This window comes from Python bivittatus, unplaced genomic scaffold (assembly GCF_059951505.1).
Source record: "Python bivittatus isolate LINGU-HERP-01145 unplaced genomic scaffold, Pbiv_v1 ctg000640_np1212, whole genome shotgun sequence".
Taxonomy (NCBI): Eukaryota; Metazoa; Chordata; class Lepidosauria; order Squamata; family Pythonidae; genus Python; species Python bivittatus.
This window is the reverse complement of record NW_028277090.1, coordinates 320187-332675: the sequence shown is the minus strand read 5'-3', so window position 1 is coordinate 332675 and position 12489 is coordinate 320187. Positions and strand designations below refer to the sequence as shown.

The window sequence follows — 12489 nt, the reverse complement described above, 5'->3', positions numbered from 1 at the left end:
TTTTCAGTACATTAGAACAACTCTGCTGGATCAGGCCAAGGCCTCCATCTTGGTCCAGCATTTTGTTTTTCACCGTGACCAACCAGATGTCTCTGGGGACAACAGAAGCAGAAGATGGAGACCTATTCCTCTCCCACCACTGGTCCCCTACAAGCACTGTTTGGAGGCATCTGCCTCTAACCCAGAGGTAACATTAAGACTTCAAGGCCTAGTCCTTGATAGACCTGTCCTCCATGCACTTATCTTATCCCACTTTAAGGGCAACCAACTTAGTGGTGAAGATGTGCCCCACTGGCCTTGGTAAGAAGACCCACTGCAGCAACGGAAAAGCAGCGTTCCTGCACATCGTTGTCTCCAATGGCTTCCAGAAGTTCATTCACCTCCAAGCTTTACAACCTATTCAGGTCAGTGTGTTGTTCCATGACGCGTAATGGCCCTTGGCTCACATGGCCTTAAAAGAAGAACAGACAAATGCAGGGAGGAGAAGAAAGACTGGTTCACTGGATGCAAATGGAAAGTGAGAGCTAAGTAGAGCATTTGTATCTGGAGGCAGTGTATCCGCTAAGTAAGGATATTTTATTTAGGTAAAATGGGAAAGGAAGCCTTCTTTGTCCCACTGGCTGCTACGGGACTAGACGACATGCCATTTGACCCAGCAACGCTCTTCCTCTCTTCGGAGTCTGGAGGAGCAGCGCTCTCCATCTCAAGCACTGAGCCAAGCAGAAAGGACTAGATCCCTGGGATTCTGGATCAAAAAGAACTGGGTTTGGAAAAAAATCTCCGATCTGCTCAAGCTCATCAGATGAAAGCATCATCTGTTCAAGGGTTTTCAGTAGAGAAACCAGTCAAATTAATGCACAGCCTGGCTTTGCAAACAGGTCAGGAGTAGTTCTGCCTAGGTCAAAACCTTCCCTCATACTGCAGGATGCCCCAAATGTTCGTAGGCATCTATTCCACTGTTTTGCTTTCTCTATGGTTATTAAAAGAGAGGAGCACTTTCTTCCTCTCTTGGTCTCTGAGCCTCTTTTTTGCAGTCCCCCAAACTTCCAAAGATCACGCCACTGAAATCTGGAGATCCACTGGAGATTTTGGGCGGCAGGAGCTCCCTGTTGTCCTAAAAACCATCAAAAAGTCAGAATGTGATCCACTAAAACCTGCCAAAACAGCTAAAGCTTCTCCCTCTTCACTGGCACCACTGGGTTTTTTTTCTCTTTAAATAACACTGTGTGATTGCTGGCTGCAAAAAACATCACAAACACCCCCCTGCCCTACAAGGAGACATATCAGTCTCTTCTCCTCCTCCTTCCTCTATTTTCATCCTGCCTTTTTTCCCCCCATATATATTTCGGTCAGCTCAAGGTGGTAAACATATCTAACACTCCTGCCTCGTAATTTCCCCACAACAACAACCCCGTGAGGTGGGTTCGGCTGAGAGAGAGGAGTGGCCCAAAGTCACCCATCCGGCTTCGTGCCTAAGGTGGGCTTAGAACTCACCGTCTCCTGCTTTCTAGCCAGCACCTTCACCACTACCCCAAACTGGTTTCAGCTACTTCCTACTTCTACTTTGCTGCCAACTTTCAACTGGCATCTCTCACCAGGGGGCTGCCAGTTGAAAACTACCTGCTTCTCTTTCGGAGAAAGGCCCTGGGGTCTTAGCCTAGCTTTGCTTGCAGGCAAATGCACCCGCTTTATGATGCCAACTGCCGTCTACACCAACCCCAGACCAGGCTTCACACTCCGCCACTGACACTGCATTCTGTGGATGTTTAACTGCAAAGGGGGAAGAATGAACGTAGCCACCAAAAGGAGCAGCCATGTTCTAAATCAACAGGATGGAAAGGAAGGCAGAGGCAAAATGCAGTGAGTCAGTACCCACAAGAATGAAAAGTGGGTTGGGGAAGGGGAAGGGGAAGAAAAGAGAGGAAGAAGGAATATAAAGGGGTGGGGGGAGGTCCTCAGCTTCGGTATCATGTTTATGGATAGCCATGCCTTCAGCATCTGGCAGACGTATTGCCCAAGCTGTGATATGTTTCCACAATAGGACATGCTGAGTATTAAAGGAACCAAGATAAAATTGGATCCTTCTAAAGGAATGGCTGTTATCCATCACCCACCCCCCTTTTCCCCTTCAACATAAATTCCTTTCTATCACATGGACCCCTCCCCTCCTCTCTCCAGGATGTATTCGAATGATTAAAAACTGGAACAGAAGGAGAGCGAGCTCTGAATGCAAGGGCTGAGAAGAACTCCCTCTTCTCAGTCCCTTTTTCAGTTTTAGTGGAATGTAAATAATGGATTCTTCCCCCCTCCCCACACCACATTCCTGGGGGAGAACTTTACATTCACATAAGCCAGTGAAATGCAGTGGCTTCCCTTGCAAGCTGAGGATTTGTTCAAGTAATTGACTCAGCTTCGGCTGCTGCACTGATCCTGCCAAACGTAAAATGCTGAGCGAGAGCAAGAACAAGACTAGGTCCAAGAACATGCACCATGATGGAAAGGCAACCTTTGGGATGATACAGAACTCTTGTATAATTAAAACAATGGGACAGACACGGCCGCTGGTGTCCTCCACCCAGCGCCGCAGATAGAATTTTCTTGAACTACTTCTTGCCCGCATCATGGCGCGGGACCACCACAGTGGTTATACGGCTTAGCTTTTTTTGTGGTGTGTGTGCCTTCAAGTCAGTGCTGACTCCTGGTGACTGCCTGCACAAATGCCTGCACTTTTCTTGGCAGGGTTTTTCAGAAGGGGTTTGCCATTGCCTCCTTCCTAGGGCAGAGAGAGAGGCACTGGCCCAATGTCACCCAGCTGGCTTTGTGCCTAAGGCAGGACTAGAACTCACAGTATCCTGGTTTCTAGCCTGTACCTTAACCTCTACACCAGTGTTTCTCAATTTTGGCAACTTTAAGATGCACGGACTTCAACTCCCAGAATTCCCTAGACGGGAATTCTGGGAGCTGAAGTCCACGCATCTTAAAGTTGCCAAGATTGAGAAACACTGCTCTACACCAAACTGGCTAATGATAATAATGATAATGGGGGTGATGTCCCTGCAGTTTTCTTTGGAAGTGGTTGGCCTTTGGCTACTGCTTCCCAGAGCTGAGAGAAAGGACTGGAGCCAAGTCGCCCGGCTGTGCCTAAGGCACGACTAGAACTCAGGGTCCCCAGTTTTTAGCCTGGTGCCTAATCTTTGGTTGCGAACTCACTAGAAGACAAGCCACTTTCTCTCATCCTTGGTACCCACCTTCCTCCTCTCTGCCCCAAAGCGACAAGGATGTAGTCACATCCTGATATGAATTAAGCTAAGGAGAGGCTGAAAGCTAGCTCCTGATTTTGTGACATTTCAATGGGTCTGGATAAAAGAACTGTGCTACTGCTGCTTAGGGGAGTTGTTCTGAAAATGGGCTGACGCTCCATTTCAGGGTGTGTAAGCGTAGCTTCTTCCAACTCCTGCAAGAACAAGGTCACGCAAAGCACTTCCCGGAGGAGAATCACACAGCGTCCATGGCCAAAGCCCGAAGCTCTTTTGCATGTACACAGACCATCTAAGCTAGTGATGGCGAACCTATGACACGCATGTCAAAGGTGACACACCACGACGTTCTGGGTGACACGCCAGCGTTCACCAACACCCAACTACTTTCCCCGTTTGAGTTACCAAAGAAACTGAGTTTGTTTTACTCGTATTTCATGTTTGTAATTATTTGATGTTTCTTTACATAATACATAGCACCGCACAGGATTGGACTGTATTTTTTAAAAATAAATGAATATGCAAAGAATGGTTCCTCTTTTGTTTGGGGGGTGGTGGGGGCAACACGCCAGCAGAGTCAAGTTAGGCATTTCCTGGCTTTTTGACACACCGAGCCCAAAAGGCTTGCCATGGCTGATCTAAGTGTAGATGGGTCTCTTTGTATGTGTGTGTTGGTATTTGGGATGAAGGAAGAGATACTTACGGAAAAGTGGCAGCCGTGGCTAGTTTGGTGTAGACTGTGGCGCTGAGAGGGCCCTGGCCGATGGAGGAGAAGTAAAATGGCGGCGGCAAGCGATGTTTGTAGCAGAACTCGACTGGGGAGAGGCCGTGTTGCGGTGACGTTTCCGGCAGGTCAGCCTTAGAGGCCACAAAGAGGCAAGGGATCTGCCTGTCCATGTAGTGTTGCTGCAGAGGGCAAGAAAGAACCCGGGTTAGTGCCAGGAGAGGGAGAGAAACTTTTAGCAGGAGAGCAAAGAGGTTTGAAGAATCTCTCTGGGGAGAACTGTTGTAGTCAGACATTGTTTAGACATGTATTTATTAAGCAACCCTTTAAATATCATCATCCATGTTTATTACAGTCATCGGTCAGCGCAAAGCAAGTCCTGAAGCCAAGATTAACTATAGAACTAGAGCAGTGTTTCTCAACCTTGGCAACTTTAAGACGGGTGGACTTCAACTCCCAGAATTCCCCAGCCAGCATGTGCTGGCTGGGGAATTCTGGGAGTCGAAGTCCACCCGTCTTAAAGTTGCCAAGGTTGAGAAACGCTGCTCTAGAGGCTAGACTGATAGGATTAAAAGAAATTAAAGGGACACATACAAGGAATTTTAACTAAAAAGAATATTAGGACTAGAAAATGTTAAGATGAATGAGTCAGAATAATATAAGAATCACCTTCAAAAAGGAAACTTAAAAGTGAAGATACGTGCCACTAAATAAAGCAGTGAAAAACAGCTAAAAAGGAGGCAAGGATTGTAGACTTCACTTAGGAAAAAGCCTCGGACAATTATTTAAACGTTAACTGGCTTTCCTAAAACATTATTTTTGCCTTCCACATATCTTTTCTCTACGTGGAAACCCTGAATATGGAGGTCTACATTTTTATATTGCTTTTTTATATACCGTATGTACCTCCCATTTATTTATTTATTTATTTATTACAATTGAAAAATATTTTAGATTACATGCTTATTTAAACTAAACCTAAAGACACTCTTCAATCAAATTTGATCCCTAGGGACAATTTCCTTGTCTAGACTCAGCTTTGGAATTCCCTGGAATTCTCATCCAAGAGCTTCTGAGCTCAGACCAGTTTGCTCATGGGCTGTCTCTTGGTGAGACCGTACATACACCCACGCCCGCAGGCAAACCCATATAAGTTCTGCTGATGTGCTTTTTCTCCCCTCTCTTATTTTATTCTGCATTTTCAGATGTTCTGATTCTTTCAAGAAAAAGCAACAGAGAGTCTTCTCTATGAGCAATAGAGAAGGAAGGAGACAGCTGACTAGAGGAAGGTTAGGAAGGACGTACAAAAAATCAATCTGAGCTCCTCTATTAAAAAAAACAAATAAAAGAAATCTAACTACACTTCAAAAGATGTTGCCGTGAATTAGGACTTCAAGAAACAGCCTTCAGTTACATAAAACTTTGCAGCTGAAATTCAGTGGAGGCATTAGGGAGGGGGCTCCACACAGAGATCCAAGGCATCGGGTGGGTTCCTGGGTTTGGCAGGGCAACAGACTATATGATACAAAGAAAAGTCTTGCCATTTCCAAAACTGGAGATGTGTTAAGGATTTGGACCGCTTGTTACACAGTCAGTGAGTCTTCAAACACCTATAAAAGGTTAATGTTTTCTTTTTTAAATTGAAGTTGAACATGGCAGTAAGAAAGCTCCACACATAGGGTGAAGTGGGGGGCAAGAGAGAAGGGATGGATTTCCAAAGGCCTAAAACAGCGATCTCAGGAATCCAAGAGGCAGCAAATTCATAGCTGCAACAACAACAAAAAAGACAGAGTTTCTGTGGGGCACAGATTAACTTCTGGAACTCACTCCCACAAGCTTTTGCACATGGGCTTCTGAAACCACTGGCTAACAGCCCCAGTAGCCAAGCAGAAAAACTCACCTTATAAATACTAGCACAATAATTAAAAGATTTGTGGTCTGTCACGTCATACAAGAAGCAGGCAACGTCGCAAGATGCGTCGGAGGCCTTTGCAAATTCCACGTCCGCCTCAATCTCGTGCAGCTGCAGAGAAACCCAGAGAGGAGATTCTGTTCTTTCTGAGCTGTCTGATACTGTCAGATCTAAACGCTGGTTCACCCATCATATGCAATGTGGTTTTTTTTTTTTTAATGAATCAGTGTATCAGACTTACAATTAAATGCTTTTCCTGTCCATTGACCTGCACGGTGTTAATTGAATAGGATGATCCCCTTCCCTCAGATTGACTTTGGACCTGAAAACAGGAAGGAAGGTGGAATATTCTATGCATCTGCTCCAGCCTGATAGATGTGAAGGGAATGTCATTTCAAGAATTCTGAAAATGGCTGAGAATTCTGGGACTATCAGTTTTAGTAGACACGAATGCCATCACGATACACGTTTAGAAGAGGGGATGAGCTGCATTCTGGTGCCTAGAATGATTTGGGCCTTGGGAAAAAGTGGCCATCTTTTCCAGGGCAATGAGCTTCAATTAGACACAACAAAAAATCACTGCCCCTCAAATTCCAAAGATTGGCACGGGGAAAAGGCCAGTGTGGTGTTGTGGTTATGGCGATGGGCTAGGAATGGGAAGATCCAGGTTCAAGTCCCATCTAACAAACATGGGGCAGAAATGTGGCATATCACCCACCCAAAATAGCAGGCTGTGAGCCTAGGACCTCTTGATTCTGTTCTAGCCTGAACTGAAATGTATACTTTGTTTTTAACCTGAATGGAAGACTCCTTCAGGAGGGGGAGCTTCTTCCCCAGTACTTACCCCCACATTATTCCCTAGAAAGGCCTGCAGGAAAGCAGACTTGCCAACCCCTTGAGAGCCAATCACTTTGCAGAAGAAAACGTTCCGGTGGGTCTGGCCTTTCTCCAAGTCAATCCTTTTTTCCCGGGTAACTAGAGCAAAAGAAAAGGGGCAGGTGGGAGAGAAAGGATGTTTAAGGAGAAGACTTTCCCCTCTTGCCTCCCCCACCTATCCTGCGTTGCCTTTGCAGGAATCAGGAGGAGGTAAATTTAACTCCAGGCAGCAGATTCATTTGGCATGCTCCTGCCAGCTGGGTAGCTCACAGCAAGAGCAGGACGGGAGATACTTGCTACAGTGCTGGGGTGGCTTTGTCTCAGGCCTCCAAGCCCATTGAGTTTAGAAGGAGGAGCAGTTCAGTAGATGATTCACCTGTGATGGCATGAATCTGAGAGTCCTGCTGAGAGAAGATGGGGTACCCCAGGTAGCCCAAGTGTTGCAAGCAGCGATGGACATCCAGGTAGGCAATCAGCCTGGGGAAATCCAAGCATAGAAAGAGAAGCACATCCGTTATGAGACCAGACCGCCAGCGGAGGGGAGGGCAAGTGGTCTGACAGGGGGCAGAGAGAGGCTGCGCTTACGTCCACTGGCAGAGGAATCCATGCAGGGAAAGCAGGCCTTTATCAGTGGTGCATACCGTGTGGTAGAGCTCAGGTCCCCAGGGGACGTAGGGGAACACACCAAAGAAGTTCTGCAGCTCAGTGGGCGAGAGGGCGCCGTCACGATCCTACAGACCGGAGGAAAGAAACAGCCCCTTGGCAGCAGCTCTCCCTTGGCACAGGCAGCAAGACCACCATGCCCACAGCTTGGGAGCCTTACCCAATGGCCCAATTTTTCACCAATTTTTGCAAATGCCCAAAGAAGAATGCCAATGTCCCCATCAAGGTCAGTCTGTCTAGCACTTCCACAAGAGGAACGCAAGCTTTAAAAAAAGCACGGCTTCTGGCTGTAGAGTGGTCACCCGTCCCTGACAAGATAGGGGTAAACCGTTCTGCAGTCGCTTTCTACAGGAAAGGAGTGCCTGACACACAACCAATAACCCCCGTTTCTGCCCCTCCGCTACTTACCCTGTCATGTTTCTCAAACATCCGCTGCAGGAACTGGTAGCCAAAATGGTTGAGCTCTGTTGAACAGTCCTGGGGTACCCGGATCCTGAAGGAAACAAGAGCAGAATCTGAGGCAGAGTCTGCAGTCTGATGCATTTTCCTACTAGCCACCCAAGAGACGGGAAACGTGGTACAACACAATCCTGGAATCAGTGCTCAAGAAGAGAAAATGTAGACTCCCCTATATATATGTAGGCATGTAATGGTACCACATGTTGGGATGTCACCGTAGCCCTGTTTGCACAACCAATTTCATGGGATCATGAAAGAGTCAGTGCATCATGAGAACAAGAGAACTGGGTAATCTGACCCAACCAGTTAATCCCATGAAGGTTAGATTTGGCTGGAAATAGCTTGGGTCTGTTTGGGGTAAGCTCATTTCTCCCTAGTCAGACATATTCTCCAGATCACTTGCGAGGCAGTTAACTAACCCTTTTGTTGTTGTTGTTCAGTTGTTAAGTCGTGTCCGACTCTTTGTGGCCCCATGAACCACATCGCGCCAGGCTTTCCTGTCCTTCACTGCCTCCCTGAGTTTGCTCGTTGCTTCAGTGATGCTATCTAACCACCCCATCCTCTGCCGTCCTCTTCTCCTTTTGCCTTCAGTCTTTCCCAGCATCAACTAAACCTTTCCTCCTTTGTAATTAAGATATCCTAGACAAGCCCTGTAAAAAGGGGTCCTCTCTAGTGATTAACTATGGTAGGTTTCGTTTTCTCCTCCCATTCCCACATTGGGGGATGAAAAAAGGGCAGAAGCATGTTGGGGTGGGCACACTTGCTTCCCCTCACAACTGCTCCACAGTGGCCCTGAACCCAACTGCACCACTCTGGATTGCTCTCCCTCACTCCATCTAAATGATAAAATTAAAACAAAGGCTGCCCTCCCCATTTACCCTGGGGCAAGGCTACCAGGCTGACCAAAACATCCCTTATGTGCTGCTGTGGAGCTGAGGTTAGTAACAAAAAAGGCCAGCTTGATCTTCAGAACATGGCCTTCAAAACTCCTTTTTTCTACGCTGATGCTTTCCAGGAGTGACAAATTACAATTCCTATCTCCTCCAGTTGCCTGGAGATCAAGATGCAGTCCAACCCACTTGGAGGTCAACATGTTGGGAAAAACGGCTTTAAGCTGATGGAACCACAAAAGAACCAGGAAAACTCAATGTGGGTTACTTCTAAAGAACATCTCTCTCACATCATCTTTTCCTCCAGTCCCATAATACCTCCTCACTTCCACAGGAACCTAAAAAACCAGGAGGGTTAAGACTGACTCACAGTGGGCAGAGATAGTCATCGGTCAGCTCCAGGGCATCGTCGTAGCCAAAGCGGCGGAGAATAGTCCATGTGGTCTCGTGGCGCCCTCTCTGGATGAAGAGGGTGTTGAGGAAAAGGAAACCTGGGGAGAGAAAAGGGGACCAGGTACAGGAGTCTCCTACAGGGACAGGCAATTGCAATGAAGCTACCCCAAAGGGGACAGATTTGAGTCTTCTCAACCTCTAAGGAGGATTCTGAAATCATCTCCAGGGCCAGGCACACAAAGGGTTGATTTGCTGTAATTACCATTGAGTGTAAGGCCATTGTCCTGGACACCATCTGTTGTGTTCTTCCAGACCACCATTTTTACATCTTCCAGAGCCTGAGGAGCCAAAGGGTTTCCAAAGCAGGATTTCTACTTCCCAAGAAAAGCAAGGAGATCAGTCACAAGAAGGGACAGCTCCAAAAGGAATCATCTATCCATAAAGAACAAATGGAAGCATCACACTGACTCAGAGAGGAGGTCACAGCTCAGCTGCTATTGGAAAGCTGTGATGTCCCATATGCAATCCGGGCGTATTCCAAATTCTCTCAGAAGTCATTGATCTAGGAATCAAGAAACTTCTGGGGATTGCTTTGAGATCTGGAATACTTGGAATGGCAACATTTTGGTGTTACGGTGTTCAGTGATGGAATGTTTCGGACCCAGATGTTGAGGGAGAACTCCCCCTTAATACATGGGCACTCTATACTATACTCCCCACCTTCCTTGCCTCAACAGCCTCCACAGTTAATTCAGATCTGCCAGGAGCTGGAATTAGGAACCAGTCCTGATTGCCTTCTCCAACTAAGCACAGATCCAAGCTCTCCATTGTGCAAATAGCATAGCACTGAAGCTGCACACTCAGAGAAAGTTTGCAGCTCCTCTTCAGGAAGGTACTGCCATTATATAAGCTCAATATATCCTGTAGGGGCATCAGATTTGGTGCCAACAGACATTCTGAGAATACAGAGAGATTTCCAGGTTCTTCCCCTCTCCCCTGAAAACAATAGGGTACCTGGAAATAGTTAAGTTCTTCATCACTTAAGATCTGGTTGTTGTCTTGATCAGACATGTTGAAAATCCGAGTGAGCGCCTGTGCACATGCTGGTCTTAACTGAATGAACAGAGGCAAAAGAAAAAAGGTCCAATTTTAAAGAGGGTAATATAAAGTGATCCTGCATTTCCCAGAACTCCATAATCACAGGCACAGAGAGATGGAGAAAGTGATGCACAGAAGCTACTTGCCCAATAGTCTAGAACAGTCTTCTCCAAACTGGTGCTCTCCAAGCGCACCAAACTTCTAGAAGGCCAACCTTGTTGGGGAGCTCAGATGAAATCCAGTAGATCTGGAGGCCATCAGGCTGAAGAAGACCACCTTTCCCCAGTATGGGTGCTCTTCAGAGGTATGAGCCCAATTCCCAGGATTCCCCATCCAGCACAACCATTGTTGAGAATTCTGGGAGCTGAAGTCCAGAGTTCTGGACAGCAACCAGGTTGAGGAAGGCCAGTTTAGTGCCACAGAGTAACATAATGATTGAATGTAGAGTGAAATGAAGCCAAGATTTAGCCATACATTTACTGGCCCCACAAAAGCCACTGCGGCTAGCCCTACACACCACTTGAAGCCATCAACTGTGATTTACAAAGGACAAGGGCTGGCGCTGCACTATATTTGGCCAAAATCAAACCAATCTTATTTCAGCTTATGGAGTGTGTGAACTATGCCTGTCATTCACCTCCTGGAAATAGCACCTATATATACAGCTGCCTCTTGCCCAGAAATTAGGAAAAATTAGAGGGGGGTGTGCCTTCAAGTCAGTCTTGACTGCTGGCGACTGCCTGGACAAGTCCCTGCAGTTTTCTTGGCAAGGTTTCAGAAGAGGTTTGCCATTGCCTGTTTCTTCCTAGGGCTGAAAGAGGGTGACTGGCCCAAAGTCACCTAAGTGGCTTTGTGCCCAAGGCAGGAGTAGAACTCCCAGTCTCCCAGTTTCTAGCCTGTAACCTTAACCGCTACACCAAACTGGCTCTCGTGGAAAATTAGGGACTTAGCAATTTGATGCTGCCTCAACAGTGGAAAGATGGTAGCAACTGTATGCATGTGAGAAGGGGGAGACTTGTCACCCTTGTCCAGTAGTAGTGATGATCTACTAGATCTAACTGATCTATAATTAAAAAGTCAGAGAGAGAGAATACGACCAGGTAGGCTCACTACAGTTGCCCTATTGTTTTGCTGGTACATTCACACGTTGTATTTTGGACTGTGCTATAAAGCATGCCTGGGTTCTGCAACAGAACAAGACGACCACTGTAGGATGGGTGAGCAAAAACAATACAAAGGACTAGGCGGATGCAGATGTAACTTAACCAGATGTGAACAAAGAGGAATTCATCCTGGACTTGATACAATGGAATCATATGACACTGAGGGTCACAGAGTTGGAAGAGACTTCAAACACCACCTAGTTCCACCCTCTTTGCTGAGATGATAGCACTGCTGCTACAGATGCCTAAAAACTTCCCAGGAAAGGGATTCTATCACCACCAAGAGATTCTTCTCAACGTTTAAAGTACTCTAGAGGGCAGCTTGACATCGAGATCCTCTCTCAGTTCAAAATCTTCTAAGGTAGCAATGGAGGCGAATATGTGGTAGCAAAGCAGGCCACAGCAGATAAATAGAGAGCAAACCTCATCCCATTTTAGCACTGAAGATGTTACCTAGCCGGGTAATGAAATGCTTGCAAGAAAAGAACCAAGCTCAGAGAATTCCCAAGGACCCCACATCTTCTAAGGTGTTAGTTCTCATGCAGTCTGTGAAAAATAACACGATAGCTCATCTGACCTTTGCAACAAAGAAAGCCTAGATGGAAAGTGGACCTTCTGTGCAAAAAAGCCAGTGACATAGGGTGGGACAGGGAGAAGGTGCCCAAGGATTTAGTATTTTTCCTCTATGTAGGGCTTGCGCTTGATAAGCAGCAGTTGCTAGAATTCTTTCACTATGGCTCCCTCACTTTTCTTTAATGACATTTACTTATCAGAAGTTCTTGTGAGCTTGTCCAATTGGTTCCAGTCCTGCCTGCTATACTAATTGCAACACTATCAGGCAGAGCGTTACCTGTTTCTCCTCTGGGTCATAGAGAGGGGCAGTTGGGTGAAGAACAGCTTTCTGGGCATAGTAGAAGAGCTCAGAAATGTTTTTCAGGTTCTTCGCTGAACACTGGTGTAGAAAGAGGGAAAGAGAAACTGATTCAGAGACCGGGAATTGCTCATCAGTAAAAACTAGATATATTGAAAAGACACTCAAAGTTCTCATTCTGAG

At 46.5% G+C, this 12489-nt stretch overlaps 1 protein-coding gene across 5 annotated transcripts in view; it reads right to left on the bottom strand.

Moving 5' to 3' along the window:
* RHOT2 (ras homolog family member T2) overlaps window positions 1-12489 on the bottom strand; it is a 33128-nt gene that overhangs the window by 8535 nt on the left and 12104 nt on the right. For all 5 annotated transcript variants that reach the window (XR_015797969.1, XR_015797971.1, XR_015797970.1 and 2 more), the window contains exons 8-18: window positions 12286-12387; window positions 10189-10287; window positions 9437-9545; window positions 9152-9272; window positions 7841-7925; window positions 7355-7500; window positions 7146-7246; window positions 6738-6868; window positions 6135-6215; window positions 5882-6004; window positions 3961-4163 (exon numbers count right to left, since the gene is read on the bottom strand). Coding sequence is in view for 2 of the 5 variants with exons in the window: in XM_088150989.1 (XP_088007115.1) it covers window positions 3961-4163; window positions 5882-6004; window positions 6135-6215; window positions 6738-6868; window positions 7146-7246; window positions 7355-7500; window positions 7841-7925; window positions 9152-9272; window positions 9437-9545; window positions 10189-10287; window positions 12286-12387 (1301 nt within the window). In the remaining 3 variants the exon portion in view is untranslated. The remainder of the gene's footprint in view (window positions 1-3960; window positions 4164-5881; window positions 6005-6134; window positions 6216-6737; window positions 6869-7145; window positions 7247-7354; window positions 7501-7840; window positions 7926-9151; window positions 9273-9436; window positions 9546-10188; window positions 10288-12285; window positions 12388-12489) is intronic.